The sequence below is a fragment of the Grampus griseus genome (assembly GCF_964374135.1).
Source record: "Grampus griseus genome assembly, chromosome: 14".
Taxonomy (NCBI): domain Eukaryota; kingdom Metazoa; phylum Chordata; class Mammalia; order Artiodactyla; family Delphinidae; genus Grampus; species Grampus griseus.
The window spans coordinates 88,324,776-88,344,429 of NC_139008.1; the positions used below are offsets into that span (position 1 = coordinate 88,324,776).

Genomic DNA, 19,654 nt, shown 5'->3' on the forward strand with positions numbered 1-19,654 from the left:
GCTATGTTTAAAACAAGGCAAAACAGAAAATGACGCTGCGACTCCTCCCCGGGCAGGGCTTCAAGGACAGCACCCGTCCGTGTCCACGCAGCCAGCCACTTACTAAGGAGGGTTCTGTGGGTTTGCCTTTCTCCACCTAGAAAGCGTGGATGGGCCCGGAGAAATGCAGTAGAGCCACGCGGCTTGCAGGCTGTGGGGAGAGAAGCCAGCGCCTCCTTCGGCTCTAGCTCAGCACCCAAGGGGCCCTGGCACGGTGTCCCGCAGCGGCTCCCAAGCGAGGCGGGTGGAGGGGATGGAATGTACGTGCCATGAGCCTGAAAGGGAGACGGGCCGGGGTTGGGCCCACAGTGTCCTCACAGCACACGGCGGGACCCCGGCTTCTCAGAAAAAAGATAGAGAAGGGGTCATAAGCGTGTTTAAAAGACGGCGAGGGGGCTTGGGAAGAAACCAAAGGAAAGACACGTCTGCGAGTGTGGTCGAGCGGGAAAGGTAACGCCAAACAGAACCACGTCACGTGCCAGCCTCAGTTTCCTTAGCTACTCACGGAACTGGGGCCCGAGCACCTGGGGAGGGGCGGCCCCCGCAGGCGGCGTGAGCAGCAACGAAGGCAAGCCGCCCGGAGCGGTCAGCAGGAGTGGCCTGGGCACGGCAGGACGGGAGGGGCGGAGGGGCGAGCCGGCCCAGAGAAGTGCACACAAAGAAAGAGGAGGCCCCTACGGTGGGAGCACCTGGGCCCCTACCCAGCTGCCTCGGGGGGGGGGGGTAGCACCTGGGCCCCCTGCCCAGCTGCCTCGGGGGTGGGTAGCACCTGGGCACCCGGGCCGAGGTCGGCTGCTGCTGTGTGTTGAGCACCAAAGCCCAGAGGCGGGGGCCCGCGGGGCTTTCTGGACGCCAGACCTGGATCTCGCAGGCTGCCACCGGACGGCACAGCCCTCGAGGGCGGGGGCAGTGGCAGCCGCCAGCAGTGACCCCACTGCTGAGAAGGGGGAGCGGAGGCGGGGGGACTCGGCCCTGGACAGGCCCGGGGTGAGGAGAACTCTCCTAACAGCTCCCGGACCCGGGCCTCGGGGCCACACTTGGGACCACAGCCAGCGCTGGCCCTTTCCGGACCACACGTCACGGCGCGTCCGACGCCAGACCGGTGCGTCCTGGGCACCCCTGATGCCCGCCCCGCGCCCCTGCTGGGGGAGGTGACAAGGGCTCTCCCTGGGCTCAGACCCGCCCCACGCGCGTCCCCAGCCCCACTCGCTGGGGCAGCGCCCGCCTATGAGCCCCGGGTGTCCTCGAGGGGTGGGGGAGAGCAGGTGAAGGGGGCCCGGGGCGCACGCAGGCGGGGGCGGCCGCGGCCCAGTGCCCGGCCCAGCCTAGGAGATCCAGGTGAAGTCCTTGTCGGTGCCCCCGGCAGGGCTGCGAGGCCCCCGCGGCGAGTCCTCGACCTCCCTGTCGTCCCCCAGTAGTGCGTCCTCGGGGGCCAGGCCCACGTCGTCCTCGTCCTCGCCCAGCTCCTCTTCGCCCTCGCCGCGTGGGTCCTCGGGGTCCTCCAGGTACGGCCCGTCGCCCGCGAACAGCTCAGGAGAGCCCTCGGCGCCGCCGCCATCCAGGGGCCCGGCCCCGCCGCCACCCGCGCAGTCGGCACACACGCCGTGGCGCCGCGAGCCGTGCTTGATGCCCACGCTGGCGGCCGACATGAACACGCGGCTACACAGCTTGCACACGTACTTCTTGTCCTTGCTGTGCACCTGCGGGGGGACAGCGGTCAGTGCGGGGGGACGATGGTCAGTGTTGGGGGACGATGGTCAGTGCGGGGGGACGGGGGGATGGCGGTCAGTGCGGGGGGACAGCGGTCAGTGAGGGGGGACGATGGTCAATGTGGGGGGACGATGGTCAGTGCGGGGGGACGATGGTCAGTGCGGAGGACGGCGGTCAGTGTGGGGGACGGTGGTCAGTGTGGGGGACGGCGGTCAGTGCGGGGGGACGATGGTCAGTGTTGGGGGACGATGGTCAGTGCGGGGGGACGGGGGGATGGTGGTCAGTGCGGGGGGACAGCGGTCAGTAAGGGGGGACGATGGTCAATGTGGGGGGACGATGGTCAGTGCGGGGGGACGATGGTCAGTGTGGGGGACGGCGGTCAGTGCGGAGGACGGCGGTCAGTGCGGAGGACGGCGGTCAGTGTGGGGGACGGTGGTCAGTGTGGGGGACGGCGGTCAGTGCGGGGGGACGATGGTCAGTGTTGGGGGACGATGGTCAGTGCGGGGGGACGGGGGGATGGCGGTCAGTGCGGGGGGACAGCGGTCAGTAAGGGGGGACGATGGTCAATGTGGGGGGACGATGGTCAGTGCGGGGGGACGATGGTCAGTGTGGGGGACGATGGTCAGTGTGGGGGACGGCGGTCAGTGCGGAGGACGGCGGTCAGTGTGGGGGACGGCGGTCAGTGTGGAGGACGGCGGTCAGTGTGGGGGACGGCGGTCAGTGCGGGGGGACGGTGGTCAGTGTGGGGGACGATGGTCAGTGTGGGGGACGAAGGTCAGTGCAGGGGGGATGGCGGTCAGTGCGGGGGGATGATGGTCAGTGCGGCAGCCCTGGCCGTGGGCTGTCCCTCGCTCCCTCGCGTGGCTCACCCCGTTGGGGCCACCCCTGAGGTCTCGCCTCGGCCCCCCTCGCCGCAGGGATGTGGCCCCTCCACCCCTCCTGCTGGTCAGAGGATCAGGGTGCTGCGGGGGTCCGGCCCAGCCCGTGTGGCCCTGAGGCCCCCTCACTCATGACATCACCCCAGCGTCCTCTCCCCACCCATGCCCCAGCCGCCTGGCCTCCCTCGTTTCTCACCCACCCAAGAGTTCCTCACGCTGTGTTTTGATGAATCTGCCTCCCTGTTTCAAGGGTGACCTTTTCTATTACTTCCTGGCCAAGCAAATTCATCTGTGCAGCACCTGTTCCTGAGCTGCGAGCCAGGCCGTCAGAACCTTCCAGGGGCTGCTGGGGAGAGAGGCCAGGGTCCCACGGCAACTGCAGGGTGGGGCACGGAGGAAGTGGCCACGTGGCAGGAGCCGGGGGGCAGGGGCAGGGTCCTGGCAGGTTAGGGAGCACCTGCAGAGGCCGGGCTGGAGCAGAGGGGGTCCCAAAGGGGAAGCTGAGGAGTGGGGCTGCGGGGCGATGTGCTCACCTGCCCTTCTGCACCTGGGGCCGGGGGCAGAGCTGCTCAGGAGGGATGTGGGCTTGGGGTGCCTCCCCGCTGTCCTGGTCTTTCCCACTGCCGGGCGGACCCCACTTCAGGGCTTCCCGTGGCATCCTGGACAGCCCAGGGCCCCATCCTGCCCGGACACCGCAGCCCCATGCAGAGCGTGCCCTGGACCGACCCTGCGCTGACCGCACGCTGACCCCATGATGACCCCATGCTGACCCACGCCGAGCCCCCACTAGCCACATGCCGGCCCCACGCGGCCCTGCGCCCGCTCACCAGCGTGTGCCGCTTCATGTGCTCGCGCCGCGTGAACTTCTTCCCGCAGATCTCGCAGGGGTAGGGCCGCTCGCCCGTGTGGGAGCGCATGTGTCTCTTGAGGATGCACTGGTGCATGGCCGAGAAGCTGCAGTAGGGGCAGCGGAACTTCTTCCTGATGACCGTGAACTCATTCACTGCAAGACAGGTGGCGGCCGGTCAGCCTGCGGACCCTGCACAGCCCACCCACCGCCCGCGCTCGGCTGTCCCGTGGGGCTGGGGGTCGAGAGCCTCCAGTCAGCCTGGCCCAGAGCAGAGAGGGCTGCTCCCACGTTCTAAGAAAGCACGCTTCTCACATCAGCCAGTACCTCCCGTGTCAGCCCCTAAAACACACGAGTGCACGCGCGGAATCAACAGACACGGGAGCGCGGACCCGTCTCCGCCCCGTCCACGTGTCCGCACGGCGCAGCCAGGGCAGGGGTGCCACCTGCTGGACACGGCCCAGCGAGAGGCCACCAGCCCCCGATGCACAGCAAGCTGTCCCTCCCCATGTTTCGGGGATACCCTGGGCCCCCGGGCCGGGGCCACATTCCAGGGGGCTGGGGGAGCTCAGGGGTTGGGGTCCGTGGGGTCAGTCCCGCTCTGTGAGGCCCCCGGGCACTGGGCAGCTCACCCCGAGTGACGCCCTTTGTGCCGAGCACCCGCGGACACCACAGTGACCCCCTCTTGAGCCTAGGGGCATCCATCGAGGACTCGGCCCTAAGGCCTCCCGGGCTGGTCGTCCCCAGCTCACCAGGGCTGCTGGGAGCCCCCAGGTGCTCGACAGCACTTCGTCCGGGTGGGGAGCCCGGGGCCATGTCTGCTCTCGGGCCTCTGGAAGCGGACCCAGCCCTCACCCCACCCACAGCGCTCACCGGCCACACCCCAGCACCTGCACCCAGGGGACAGACCAAGGGTCCCGACGGTCAGGCCAAAGGCAGGCAGGGGGAGGAATGCACAGCAGCAGCGGGAGCCCCGGTCAGACCCCACGAAGGGTCCGTGCCTGCCGGGCCCCGGCGACGCCCACAGCTGCCCCCGGAAGTGCCAGAGGGAAGCAAGAAAACAGAGGCTGCAAGTGACCCAGCCCACGGCGTGCAGAGAAGCCGGGGAAGCCAAGGTGACCCAAGCCGACCCCTCTCACTCGAGGGAGCCGGCCGGGCCGCTGCACAAACGACGGGACGGCTCCATCCTGCCCAGCTCCCCCAACCCCGGGCCACCCCGCACATCACACGGGGGCAGGGCCCTCGCCGCCATCTCCGCGAAGCGTGAAGCGTGCCCCAGGCCTCCAATCCATTCCGGTGCTCAGACCCAGCCCCGGGCAGGTCGCCATAGAAATGGTGCCAACTGGAAGGTGCACTGCAGTGACACGGAGCCCAAGGCCCTGGACGCACCCAGGTCCCCTGAGCATCGAGAGGTTGGCACTCACTCTGCGCCTCCATCCCTGAAACACACCAGGCAACACTGGGTGTAACGTTTTATTTTGCTTCTTAAACAAGCCGTACATTTTCTCCTGAGACATCTTAAAGGGTGCCTAAATAATCAAGCAACCAGATTTCTTTATCTTCCAGAACACGGGTCAGTGAGGCCGTCTGCAGGGCCTGCCAGGAGCCTGGCCATTCTCATGGACCCAAGAGCTCTCACTCTGGCATCTCCCGCACCCACGGATGGCAGGCACCAGGGACACACCGCCCAGGATGACCCCTGTCCACGCGCAGGCCAGACAGCTTCACCAGGGGAGGCCATCACGGCCGCAAAACGGCTGTGCGGACCCCATCACAGCTCATGACCGATGCCACCCCTGGGGCCCAGCCGCCCGCTTGCCTGACGGTGTCTGTGCACCCAGAAGGGGCCCCACGTCCCCACAAAGGCTGGGCAGTCATCAGGTGTCTCTGAGAATCCAAGCCCTGTCCTAAGAAGTAAGGCATTTTCTCACGTGGAGGAGCTTTCGACATGCATGTGGCTGGGAGCTGGGGCAGACGAGAGGCGAGAGGCATGGACAGTCGCCCGTACCCCTTCACGCAAGGCGGCCACAGTTCACAGCATGACGGCTGTGACCACATTTTCGTGCTACGATTTGTAACCGTTAAGTTCTGAAATGTGCGAGTACACCATGATTTGTTCAACAAACATGTAAAGTGTTTCCATTTCTTTACCCTTGTGAACAATGCTTCAGCAAAGTGCTTACAAAGGAACCTTTGCCCCTGGAGAGAAATCCTGAGAAGTGGGCCATGCCGGCCGTCGGGCCCCGTGGGCCACGCACCCTCAGTCCTCCCGGGGGCCAAGGCCATGCTCCGGTACGCGGGACACAGATGGTGGTCACCGCTGTTAGCAGAGCTGCTCCCTGCAAGGCTGTAGGCCGGGGTCCCAGCTGCAGGGGCGACCAGAGCATCCGGCAGCTCTTGGACCCACGAGGAAGCAGCCCTTCCCGGGTGGCAGCTCCAGCCTCCCCACGGAGGGCCCGCAGACAGGTGGGTCCGGGTGAGGGTCCAAGACAGGACAGAGGGAAGGGCACCTAGCCTGGCACGTCTGGATGGACCGCACCTGGCAGCCCCCACTCTACGTCTCCCTTCCTGTCTGACCACCAGGCCCGGCCCAATCCGCCTGGTCGACGAGGCAGCAGCACGGCCCTCCACACCTGCCTCCTGCCGGTTCCCCCAGCACAGACCCCGGTTTTCACGTCAGCACGGAACACAGCAAGTGCACCACCCACTCTGGGATGGAAAAGGCAGGTGAGGAGACAAGCTTTTAGGTTATTTTATTTCAAATAACTTTTTTGAGTTATTTTCTGCTTTCTATTTTGCTTCTATAAACATAAAATTAAAATCTGACTTATTTACTCTAGGCTGCATTTAACAATTCAGACCTACATGTTAAAAAAACACTCATCTCTGAACATAAGTGCTGTACTTTTTCCCCAGAAACACAGTTCAGCTGCGCGAACATGAGCGTGACCCCCGCCCCACGCCTCCACTGGGCACACAGCTGCAGGCTTCTGAACCTACTGCGCCATCAGGGAAGTCCCAGATATCCACAAACTGGGCAGCTTAAAGCACCAGACACCTGTCCTCTCTGTCCCGGAGGCCATACATCTGAGGTCAAGGTGTGGGCAGGGTCGCACTCTCTTCAGAGGCTCCAGGGGAGGGTCCTTCCTGCCTCTTCCAGCTTCTGGAGGCCCAGGCGGCCCTGGGCTTGTGGCTGCATCTCTCCCGTCTCTGCCTCCGTCTTCTCATAGCTTCTCCTCTGTGTCTGTGTCTCCTGTCTCTTATAAGGACACCCATCACTGGATTTAGGACCAACTGGATATTCCAAGGTGATGTCATCTTAAGATCCTTAATTTAATTATGTCTGGAAAGACCCTTTTTCCAAAAAGGGTCACATTCACAGGTACCAGGAATTAGGATGTGCACGTGTCTTTTGGGTGGAGGGCACCATGCAACCCACTACTTTCATGAACAGTACTGAGGAAAGTTTTCATTGACTGTTATGATTAAAATAACTTCACATTGGGCTTCCCTGGTGGCGCAGTGGTTGGGAGTCCGCCTGCCGATGCAGGGGACACGGGTTCGTGCCCCGGTCCGGGAAGATCCCACATGCCGCAGAGCGGCTGGGCCCGTGAGCCATGGCCGCTGAGCCTGCGCGTCCGGAGCCTGTGCTCCGCAACGGGAGAGGCCACAACAGTGAGAGGCCCACGTACCGCAAAAAAAAAAATAATAATAATAATAATAATAATAACTTCACATGGGAAAGAAGCTAACACTTCCATAACGCGTGGTTTACAGTCTATATGTCTTAGAAAACCTTTCAACGTCAGGTAGTTTGACTCCCATAAACACACTAATAAAGCCTTAAAAATCCACATAGAGAAAAAGTAATTGAAATACATGAAAAAGCACAAATAGCATCAAATTGAAACAGACACTCTCTACCCATCTGCCCTCAAAATGGAGCCCCTTTGTCTGGAACCAAGTGTCCAGGATGAACGGCGAGCTTGCAAATGAGGAAGTGACGTCAGACGCTGGCACCAGATTATCTAAAGTATGAAGTGCAGCAACACTGAGCTACAACTTTGCAGAAACGTACATACGAGAATACCACTCAGCAAAGCAGCCTTAGAGGAAGCCACGTCTCCGCGCAGCCCTGCAGAGAATCAGACCTGTCGTAAACGTCACTGACGAGTGAACGTTCCAGAACGATTTCACGATAACGCACAGGACACCAAGGGACCGCCAGCGAACGGAAGGCCCTGGCAGGTGGCAGGTGAGCGGAGGGGAGGCTCCTCCGGAAGGCACTCAAGTCCTTAGTCCGTCACTGTCCTGGATTTGTACTCTTCCTCTGATCGTAATTCTCAAGACACTGCACTTCAAGTGCATTTCAGAAAGGGATTCTAACGTGGACCAAACTTTGTTCTTCCATTTATACATTCACGCGGCCGCCACTCATCGTGTGTCAGAACTTAGTGAAGCTATGGCGTGTCCAAATTACTTCCGGAAGGTTTTGAACCATACGTGACGCGCACACACCTTACGTGTACCTCTCGGTGAGCTTTCACCTGCAGGAAGGCCTGGGGACCACCACCCGAACAGGACGCCGCACACCCAGGGGCCTGCGGCCGGTCAGTACCACCCACCCCAGGCGACGGCCGCTCGGCTACCCATCACCAAACGCTGGGCTACAACTCGGTCTGTGGGGACCTGACACCCAGGTGTGGCCTTGCTCGTTGCCAGGTTGTCATCCACGTGACCACAGGACCCCGTGCCTGTTCGGCAGCGACGGGCAGTGGGCCAGGCTCTCACTTCTGCCGGACGCGCACCTGAGAAGAACATGTGGGCCCCAGTGGAATCAGCGTCTCCCAGCCACCGCCGACGCCTCGTCCCGGTCATTCGCACGCCTTCTTCTGTGTCAGCGTCTCCCAGCCGCCGCCGACGCCTCGTCCCGGTCATTCGCACGCCCTCTTCTGTGACGTGCTTGTCACGTCTTCTGACCCTTCACTGAGCTGCTTTTCCTTTGATGTTTTATTCTTGGGGGTATTTTGTGTGTGTTTGTTTTTTTAATTTTCTGGCTGCACTGCATGGCATAGGGGATCTTAGTTCCCCGACCAGGGATTGGACCCGGGCCCCCTGCATCGGAAGCTCCAAGCCCTAACCACTGGACCGCCAGGGAAGTCCCATATGTTAATTTTTTTAATAAAAAATTTTATCAAACTTTCATCGCGAGTGCTTCTTAAGAAGTTCTTAGGGCTTCCCTGGTGGCGCAGCGGTTGAGAGCCCGCCTGCCGATGCAGGGGACGCGGGTTCGTGCCCCGGTCTGGGAGGATCCCACATGCCGCGGAGCGGCTGGGCCCGTGGGCCATGGCCGCTGAGCCTGCGCGTCCGGAGCCTGTGCTCCGCAGCGGGAGAGGCCACAGCAGTGAGAGGCCCGCGTACCGCAAAAAAAAAACAAGTGCTTAAGAAACTTTGCCCATCACCATGATCACAAGCACCACCGTCCCCTGCGAACCACGTTTAGGTTTGTGGTCATTCCCATCTTAATTCTGAGGCAGGAATCAAGATTCATCCGCGCCAGCATCCAGCTCACTCGGGTCCCCATGTTGGAAAGACCACCCGCCCCAGCGTCCTTGACGGGGCCCACGTCACGGTCCAGTCAGACCCTCACCCACGGCCTCCTTGCCTGGCCCCCTCGGCCGCTGTCAGGCTGGGCGTCTGCCCCTCCTCCCCTGGAGCCCCCGCTGTCTGCGTTGACCCTGTTCCCAGTCTCTGCACCCTGCGGCGTCTGGGGCCCTGTGACCACGGCAGGGCTGCCCTCCCGGGGCGGGGGGGTGGGGGGCATTCCAAGAGATGACAAATAACCGGGCTGTGAGCACAGCTTCCTGGCGACCAAGCCAGAGCCACCCTGTCCTCTACCAGCTCTCACACTCTGAGTCACAATCCCAGCCTGATCACCCCACGACCAGACAAGCAGGGGCAGCCCCGTGTGCCCAACGGGGCTGCCCTCTGCTCAGTTTTGATACACCGTGTTTTTCAGGGAAATTGCCCATTTCTTCCAACTTGTCAAAGGTATTAGCACAAAATTGTTCACGATATTCTCTTACTATCATTCTAACGTCTATAGGATCTTAGCAATGATCTTTTTTATACCTTTTATTGACAATCAACTTCCCTCTCTTTTTACAGATCACTGTGATAGGAGTTTGTCTGTTTCATTCATCTTTCAGTGCACCGGCGTTTGGCTTTGGTCATTTTTCTATTGTCTGTCTGCTTTCTGTTTCATTGATATTTGCTCTCTGTTTTGCTCCTCCAGCTTTCTTTGGGTTTAATTTGCTATTCTTTTTCTCACTTCTTGACCGCCCAAATTAGAACTTTCCTTCTTTTCTAATAAGTGCAACTAGAGCTATAAATTTCCCTTAAATACCACTTTAGGTGTATCCTACAAGTTTTGATATGTTGAATTTTAATTATCATTCAGTTCAAAATATTTTATAATTTCCATTGTGACTTATTCTAGTATCTTTCTATTGTTGATTTTTTCAATCTAATTTCACTGAGGTTAGAGAGCACAGTCCGCATGATTCCATCCTTTGGGATTTGCTGAGACCTGCGTCACATTCCCGCTTGGTCTATCTTGTAAATGTTTCCTGTGCATTTGGAATGTTCTGCACTTGTCTGGTGCAATGTATGACTTGGTTAACCATGTCGTTACAGGCCAATACTTCTCTGAAAAAAGATGCAAAACTCCTGAACAAAATAGCAAGCTGAGTCCAACTGTATAGAAAAAGAACAGCATCTTGTGACTCAGTGGGTTTATTCCAGGAATTCCAGGTTAATATGTGAAAACTGTGTCCAAACCTTCTCCATCCTTACTGACATTTTGTATGCTGATCTATCAGTTACTGAGGAAATTTGTTTAAAATTCTCAACTCTAATTGTGGACTTGTTTCTCCTTTTAGTGCTGTCAATTTTCACTCCATATGTTTAAGAAGCAAGCCTATGCATTTCAGGGTCTGCGTTTCCCACTGAACTCTCTTGTCATCGTGTAGTGGCCTTAGAGCAACACCCCTCCCAGTTTACTTTGCTGCTGACATCAATAAGCCTCTTTAGGCTGGTGTTTCCTTGCTTTCTCTTTTTTATCTTTTTGCTTGAAACCTTTCTGTGCTCTTATCTACAAAGCATGTTATCTACAAACAACAAATTTTCTTTAAAAAGCAAGCTGATAATCTTTTCTTTTTCCTGCAGTGTTCAGTCCATTGGTAATAACAGGCTTATTAGTAGAGTTGGGTGACGTCTACCATCTCCCTATGTGTGTTCTATTCTGTCCTTTTATGGTTTTGTTCCTTTAAACTTCCTTGCTTGTTGCTTTCATATTAATCACGCATTATCCCATTCTTCTCTTCATAAGCCTTTGAGCTGTACGTGATGATTTTTGCCATTATTCATTGCAACTTTGTAGAAAAGGCAAGACTCATCCAACGGCCAAGCTTGCCGCCCCCGCCTCCCCCCTTTGTGCTGTTTGTGTCATGCGTTATGCTCCGATTTGAGTCAAAAACCCCACAAGGAGCCGTAAATATTGCCTTAAATGATTAAGATCTTTCTACGGAGGGCTGGTTTTTAGTACTTCTTGTCGGCCGGCAATGAATCCCCTCGGTTTTCTTTTCTTTGTGTGACATTGTCATCACGTAGCCTTGGTCTCTGGGGGATACTTTTGCTGGGTATAGAATACTGGTCTCGGCATTTCTGCAGCGCCTCAGAGACTAGCGCCATCGTTTCCATTGAAAAGTCAGATGTCAATCTCGATGTTGTTCCTCTTAATGTCTTTTTCCTCTGGCTGCTTCTAAGATTTTTTTTTTTAAAAAACCTTTATATTTTTAAATATTTATTTATTTATTTTTGGCTGTGTTGGGTCTTTGCTGCTGTGCGTGGGCTTTCTCTAGTTGTGGCGAGCGGGGGCTATTTTTCAATGCGGTGCACGGGCTTCTCATTGTAGTGGCTTCTCCTGTTGCAGAGCATGGGCTCTAGGTGCACGGGCTTCAGTAGTTGTGGCGCATGGGCTTAGTTGCTCCGTGGCATGTGGGATCTTCCCAGACCAGGGCTCGAACCCGTGTTCCCTGCATTGGCAGGTGGATTCTTAACCACTGCGCCACCAGGGAAGACCAAGATTTTTATTTTTGTCTTTGGTTTTCAGTAGTTTGACTACAACATGCCCAGTTTTGTTTTTTGGTGGTTGTTTTATTTTAGTGTTCATCCTGCTTTGGGTTTGCTGAGCTTCTTGAATCTGTGGATTGATATCTTTCATCAGTTTTGGAACGTTCTCTGCTATTGTCTCTTCGGGTACTGCTTCTGCTCCATTTTCTCTCCTCTCTCCTCTGGACCCCAATTACACATGTATTAGACATTTGCACTGCTCCTCTGTGTGTCTTTGCTTGTCCCCATGCTTTTCTTTCCTAAGCTTCAGCCTGGATCCTCTCCATCGCTCTGTCTTCCAGTCTCCTCGTCCTGTCTCAGGTGGTACCCAGACTGCTGTAAACTACTTAATGGATCCCAGCCTCACACATTGTATTTTCAGTTCCAGCAGGTTCGCTGGACTCTTTTTTACAGATTCTTCCTTCCCTCAAGGACTGTAGCCTTCACGTCCCACCTGCACTGATTGCTCCCCAGGATGTGTGTGTGTGTGTGTCTATGTGTGTGTCTATATTTGTGTATATGTGTATGTAAGTGTGTGTATGTATGTATATGTGTGCGTGGTTTTGGGAGGCCAGCTTTTCAGGTAGTTTTTGCCTGGAGGGTAAGCCCAATACAAGCTAGTCATGGTTAAAACTGGAAATTCAAATTTTATTTCAGAATTCTTTCTTTAAAATAAATTAGTGCCTTTTCTTAGCTCCTGAGTTATGTGCAACCACCAAACTGACAATGATCCAGACTGGATTCTTAAATATTTTAAATGCAGTCTAAACAGTAAGTTAGTATCCCCAATCAAGTAGGAGTCCCCATTTCTACACACATACACACACACATGCACACACACCCTACAGCACATGGTTGGTACACAAGTTTGTGAGGTCACCCAGTCACATTTTGTGAAAGTGGTAATAGGCCAGGAAGCCCACAGTAAACTTGTAGACATGGAGCAAGTTTTGTGGCAGTAAAGAGACCTAAATTACCAACCTTTTATTATTGCAATCCTTTGTATTCAAGAAAGATTAACATTACATATTGATAAATTTTTCAAAACTCTTTGAAATCAATTCCTGAGCCAGGATATTTCAATGAGAAATTCAATAAAATGTAAGCAATGGAATACCTAAATGAACTTGCTTAAAATTTCTTATGTTGGATGACAGTACTGTTTTAAGGGAAATAATGTTAGAACTAAGAACAAACTCAGGGGCCATCTATCTTAAAATGTTTCCTATGTTCCCATCACTTTACCATCTATACATCTTTTTTAAAAGAAAAGATATTATCTCTCTTTCTCTCTATATCTGAAAAAGAAATTCAACTCATGGAAACTAAAAAATGCACCAAAACAGTTCATTCATTTCTCCCACCCCCACCCCTGGAAATCACCAAACTGTTTGTTCTCTGTACCTATGGGTTTTTTTTTTTTTTTTTTTTCCGGTACGCAGGCCCCTCACTGCTGTGGCTTCTCCCATTGCGGAGCACAGGCTCCGGACGCGCAGGCCCAGCAGCCATGGATCATGGGCCCAGCCGCTCCGCGGCATGTGGGATCCTCCCGGACCGGGGCACGAACCCGCGTCGCCTGCATCGGCAGGCAGACTCAACCACTGCGCCACCAGGGAAGCCCGGTTTGTTTGTTTTTTTTGTTTGTCTGTTTTTGTTTTTAGATTCCATATGTAAGTGAAATCATACAGTATTTGTCTTTCTCTGTCTGACTTATTTCACTTAGTATGATAAGCTCTAGATCCATCCATGTTGCTGCAAGTGTCATTATTTCATTCTTTTTTATGGCTGAGTAATATCCCACGTGTGTGTGTGTGTGTGTGTATACACACTGAATTTTCTTTATCCATTCATCCACTGATGGACACTCAGGTTGTTTCCATATCTTGGATATTGTAAATACTGCTTCAATGAACAAACCTATTTCTTTTAGGTACAACGGAAACTTTCTGAAATTTCTTCATTATTTAAAAAAATTAACAAAGCCTTTTCGCACAACAGTGCGGGGCCTCTCCACAGGGCAGGCTTCCTTGCAGGCGCAGGTCACACTCCACCCACGCAGGGAAAAGTCCCACAAGCGAGCAAGTAACAGGGAAGCAGCCACAGGGTCGCATCCCTGGGGGCGCAGGTAACCCAGGGCCCAACGTGGGTGGTGCACACGTGCATTCTACAACAGCGTAACCCCGTCTGGACACACAATCTCTGCGACCTAACAGCCAAAAATCCCACCGTGACCAGCAAAAAAGGAAAGGAAAGCTTCCTTTTCTCAGAAATGTTGTTTATATGCAAACAGGCACTTAATAAACCCTCTCAGAAGGAGTGACACCACCGACAGATCTTTGAACTCCCGGGGACACTGCTCCGGTGAGGTCACCTTGGCAACAAGCATCCTGGGCCTCTCTCAAAGCCCAACTTTTCTCCATCTTCAGAACTCATCTAATGATTATAAAGACTGCAGGGACTGGGGCAGGTGGGCAGCCTGAGCTGCACGTGGATCACGCCCTGACCATGGCCACGGCCACAGGGGCTGGGAATGGGCCTGGCAACTCCAGGAATTCGGAACCTGGCATGGGCCGCCTGCTTCCTTCCTAAGTCCACCTGCTGCTTGGCCAAGGGTCCTGGAGTCGCTGCACCCTCAGCCACCCGCAGACGTGGGCCCAACGTGTCCAGGGCGGCTGGACACCAGCAGGGACAATGTGCTCTTTCTGAGAGGCAGCCAGTTTGGTAACTCTGTCTCCCTCACATGCGGCAGGCAGGGCACTCCGAGGTCGTGGAGGCTGGGCTTCATCCTCACATCTTTCTGGAAGGGAACGGGCTCAGAGACCTTTTGTTCCAAGACCTGGCACTCCCCACTGCCTGGAGGCTGGAGGTACACCTGTCCTACCTGCCCACACTGGGCACTGAAAGGCCTTCACCAGGCCTGGTGAAGGATTGGGAAGTGACCGTTCTAAAGGCTCACACCGACGCCTGGTGCCAGCTCTGCCATCACCTGCTGGCCACCTGGACCCGACGCCAGGCTGCCCGCGGCAGAGAGGCCCGTGCAAGCGTCCGCCCCCAAGTGCCAAGCGCCTGTTCCATCATGGCCGCCTCAAAACCATTGTCCGCAGCGGAGGCGTCCGTCTCCTTGGGGCTCCTTAGCTGACTTCAGGGTGGAGCCCTGGGCAAGTCCATCGAGGCCGTGAAAGTGCTCCTGGCCACACAATGAGCCAGAAGGAGACCCTGGTCATCCTGGCCGGGCCGGCGGACCCCGTGGAAACCCCAGGCACCTGCTGGAGCCACCTCCGGAGGGGCCCGTCCCTCGGCCCAGGCCTCCCGGTCCGAGGGACGTCGACCTAGAGGGAGAGACAGATGAGTTACAGGCCGTCGGGACGCGATGGAATCGGGAAGATTGGAGTGCAGACGCGCGTCACCCCCTACTCACTGTGTCCCCGTCCAGTCACCGCACGGAAACCGCCACGCGTCTGGAAAGGAAGCTGCAGTTAATTCTTGATGAACGGACGCGCGAAAACTCCACGTCAACCGAACGCCTGCCCCTCCCACCAAAACCATCCTGTTTTCAAACGCACGGGGAATAGCATTTGATTTATTTCAAATTACAAAATATGTGCTCAAGCTCTCCCTCCTTAAATATTTTTTCCTTCAGGGAAACAGTGGAACCTAACAGACCTGTCTTTAAATAAGCAGCTGTGACCTGAGGCACAGGAAGTGGATCTCAGACGCCTCGGGACAAACACGCAGCCATCGGCACCGGGGCAAAACCTGGTGGAGACGGGCCAGCGCTGCTCAGTTTGAGGAACTGGGTTTTTAACCTGCTGCTGTATCAGTCTGTATATTAGGGGGGAAATGCCTCCAAAAACTATTTTAATTTAAATATCAAAACAGATTTAACTTCATACAGCATGTTGCAACTATTACTGCAAAGCTGACACCTGTGTCACTTTGAGTGACATGGGGCCGAGGGGATTGTGGAGCAGAGGGTGGACGGGAAAGCAGCTGTGACCACACAGGCTCGCCCAGGACATGCTGAGCACGCGGGTTCTGGGGCGCCATGCCCACAAGGACATGCGCGGTGGACGGGCGTCTGGCCGGGGCTGCCCCGACGTGGCTGGCCGCCCTCCCGTCTTACCTGGGCTGGGGAGGTGGCCGGCTCCCTGGGCTCCGTCTGGCCGGTCCCCAGAGCGGGCATCCCGGGCTCTGAGTGCAGGAGGGTGGAGGGGCTGGAGGGAGGTGACTCGGGTTGGCGCCAGGCCCTGGGGACACAGGAAACGAGTCTCACCCACGTGAACGGACACCAGCTGGCGGGCTGTAGAGAGTTCAGGAAGCACCGTCCTTGGCTATCCTGCGGTGAGCCGTGCGCTGCCATGTGGCGAGGCCCGGATCTCGTGGGCGAGGGCGTTTGGGGGCTTCTATCAGCTTGCCACTCCCAAGCGCCAGGGTGTCCACACGTGACTTGTCTGGGGCGGGATCTCTCTCCCAGAAGCAACGTGATTACAATGGGGTGTCTGCACAGGAAGTCAGAACCTGTGGCGTGGACATGGCACACGCTCACCTGTGCTTGAAGAAGGATCTTCTGGAAAGTCCTTCGTGGTGTGTCGACCTGACTATTTACCTAAAAGGGTGGTAATACTTCCATCAAATGCCCTTTCATAAGAGATTGCTTAAGATTCCAGGATCAAGCCAGACTCAAGTAAAATCCTTGATCATTTTAAACACCAGAAGGAAATACTCTTTCAGCCACAATCAGAGCGAACTCAGCTGCCACTGTCCCCCGATAGATGTCGGGGGCGTCCCCGGAGAAAAGCTGGGCGGGGGAAGCCCGCGGCTGGTGGCCCCCCGGTCCAGGGCAGATCCCGCCCGCCACCACCCCAGGTCTGAGCTCTCCTCCATAGCAGCACATCCTTCCAGCCAGACAGGGCAGCACTGCCCATCGCCGTCAGGAGGAATCCTCGACTGCTGCCGGAGCCGTGGCGGCGACGTGCGCAGGACAGTCGGGGTTTCTGGGAGTTTGGGGACGGCGCCGCCCCTCGGGCACTCAGCCCCCAATACCCAGGGCGGCTGCTTCATCTCCACTTCATCCCCGTGAAATCAAAGTTACTCATGTTCTCTCAGCATTTTTCAAGGTCCCTCCCGGATCAACACACACCCACAAACACAGCTCAGGGAAATAGCTCCATTTGTGTGCCATGAACATGCTGGTCACGGTTTCTATTCAGTGAACAGTGACTTTTAACCGGTGGGATGCCAGCCGCCTGTTGCAAACGTAATAAGAGCAAAAGAATCAACTTAAACTGAATCAAAACAAAAAGTACAAAAGTCCTCTTATGGAGAAATCAGTTAAACAGTGATGATCCAGCAACGAAACCATCTGTGGAACTTAATTGCCAAGCCAAACGCTATCAGACTTGGGAAAGCAAGGAAAGTCGGGTTTTCTCGGAGGCTCCAGAACCTTCCAGAAAGGACCATCGGTTACGGCTCTGCACAGCCTGCGGATTTGCTGCATTTAATTTGAACATCTGCGACCACGACCCCTTTCTTCTTCAACACTGCATGCCCGGCAGGCCACGCTGACGCACCGCAGGGCTCGCCCCCTCAAGACCAGGACGACCCAGCAGGGCCGAGAGCCCCACACAGCACACCCCACGCCACACAGCTGCCACCGTCAGACATCACGACGGGGACGTGCCCTCCCCCGCTCCTCCAACCACGAGTCATGGCTACTGGGACGCCAGTCCTACGGGCCCCCCAATATCACAAAACGAAAGGCTCAGCCCTGGAAAAATCTTGTTAACAACCTGAGGAGCCTGGGGGCCGGAGCCAGGAAATAGCCCCCTCAACGCCCTCGAACCGGACCAGGGGCGAGGGACCCCCAACACAGCAGCGCAGGGCTCCCATCTCCCTTCCGGGCCTCCCCAGAGGAAGTGCACCAGGCTCTGCGCCCACCGAGCTTGGGGGTGTCTCCATACTGGAGCCCGGGGGGCGGTGCCACTGCTTTGCCATCAGTAGTGCCCAGTGTGAATCCAGTTTTCTCCTTTGAATGTGTTTTTAGGTCCCCTGTGCTCCCCGGACTGGGGGTCGCCTGGGCTCAGGGCTCACGTCGCCACTGGGCGGCACCCAGGAGGGGTGGGCGGCACCCAGGAGGGGTCTCCCCATCCGCACGCTCCCGTCGGGCGACCCCTGACGACTTCTGCAACTGAACGGAAACCGTGGCCCGTCTGGAAGCAGAGCGGTGGCAGGGGGTGAATGCAGGGGCTCTGGGGGGCCTGATGCTTTGTCGCATCCGTGCACAGAAGCCGGCGCCTGTGAACTGAACAGCACGGAGCAGATGCGCCCACGGGCGCTCCGCAGGGGCCGCCCAGCCCCGGCTCAACACAGGAAGGCAGCTCGCCACCCCTGCCCACCTGCCCGCCAGGGACGGAACGCCTGCCACAGGGAGGTGACCGCACAGTCTTGGAAAATGAAGTTCTTCTCTGGATACTTCCGTTCCTCATTTTAGCGTATGCCCAGAACAGGCAGATTTTCCTTGGGATGTCAGAAAAGAATGTTCTAAAACAACCCATTCCTCCAGCAAGCCCTTCAACCTCTCTGCCAGAGGGAACATGGGAGCCCATGCCTGGCCCCCTGGACACGGCCCAAGTCACCAGCTCCCAGCCGCCAACTTCTCAACCCTCTCGTAAGGGCAGAGCTAACAAAAAAAGTGGGAAATTTAGAGTATTTACAGCAAAGAGGTTAAAACATAATAGAAATAACAAAGTATCAAAACCCACTAGTCGACTTCACCCCGGGTTAGTCACGGACGTTCTAAAAATAGAGCGGATGGGGTTGTACTCCCCCGCGCCCAGCTCCCTGCGAACTGCGAAGGGGGGCACGTGCGCGCACGGGGCCTGGGGACGTGCCCGGGGTGCTGCGGCTGCCCGACTGCGTGTCCACTGGGAACAGACCACCCGACAGGGTCACCGCTTGCCCTCTGACTCCGCCCAGCTGCCCCACCTGCTGCCAGGCCGAGTCTGGGCCTCTGCAGGGACAGGGCCGGAGGACGGTGGGGGGGGGGTCCTTGGAAGTGGAGAGCATCTCTCCCTGTGCCTCACTCGTCCCAGAGCCCCACAGTCAGACCCCTGGCTCACGGCTAACGGCCTGACCAAATGCGGGTGCACCAGTGCTTTCGGGCCACCCGGACGCCTGCCCCATCCCTAGCACAGCTCTGCACAGAGCACCAAAGGCCTGGGGAACAGGCCCACCCCGGAGGAGAAGGCTGCCAGACACGAGGACAGGAGGAGAAACACCGAGAAACCGTCCCCCTCGTGACAACGCGGTTCAGCCCCGGAGGAGCTGCTGCGCCTCCCGGGGCCTCTGACACGTGGGGTTCACCCTCACCAACGGGAGCGTCCAGAAAGAGCCAGAACAAGTGTCCAGCGCTGCAGTTACACACCCAGCCTGCTCCTTCCACAACGTCTGTGAAGCTGCCCAGCCGTCCCCTCAGTGGGACGTTCACCTGCGGACTCGCCGATTCTAAACCCCAGATACTGCAGATACCCCAGGACCACCTCCTCAAGCTATCAGATCATCACAAACCCAACAGTGTCTGCTGACAAGTTCAGGGTTTGAGCTGAGCGGGAAATGGACTAATGTTGTGGAGCGTTTATCAAACACACTTTGCTTACGTGTCCCGCGTTTCACGTTCACAACAACTGTGTGAGTGACTGTTGCCATTCCCATTTCTCAGATGCAAAAAATGAGGCCTAAGCGGATTTTCTAAAGTGTGTCCAACAGCCTCGGGGATGCACCCCTGGATCTGACTTCACAGCCAAGTCCTACAACCGCCCTGGCGTCCCACCTGCCTCGGACCCGGCACAATAAATAAAGAGAACGTGATGCTATTCTCCACGGTCAGACTTTATTAGCCACAAGCAATTTTCATCACAACCCTTAGGATATTTTAGTGCTCGTGAAAACAAAGTCGTGAAAATATTGTTTTTAAGATTAGAGTAAAAATGAAAGACACGCTCCCCAGACC

General features: G+C 56.7%; 1 protein-coding gene across 1 annotated transcript in view; it reads right to left on the bottom strand.

Annotated features, from left to right (window-relative positions):
* Positions 1 to 1,306: 1,306 nt before the first annotated feature.
* Positions 1,307 to 19,654, bottom strand: part of ZBTB46 (zinc finger and BTB domain containing 46) — a 34,039-nt gene continuing 15,691 nt past the window's right edge. The window contains exons 3-4 of the mRNA XM_082671670.1: positions 3,455 to 3,630; positions 1,307 to 1,739 (exon numbers count right to left, since the gene is read on the bottom strand). Of these exons, the coding sequence (XP_082527796.1) occupies positions 1,365 to 1,739; positions 3,455 to 3,630 (551 nt within the window). The 3' untranslated portion in view covers positions 1,307 to 1,364. The remainder of the gene's footprint in view (positions 1,740 to 3,454; positions 3,631 to 19,654) is intronic.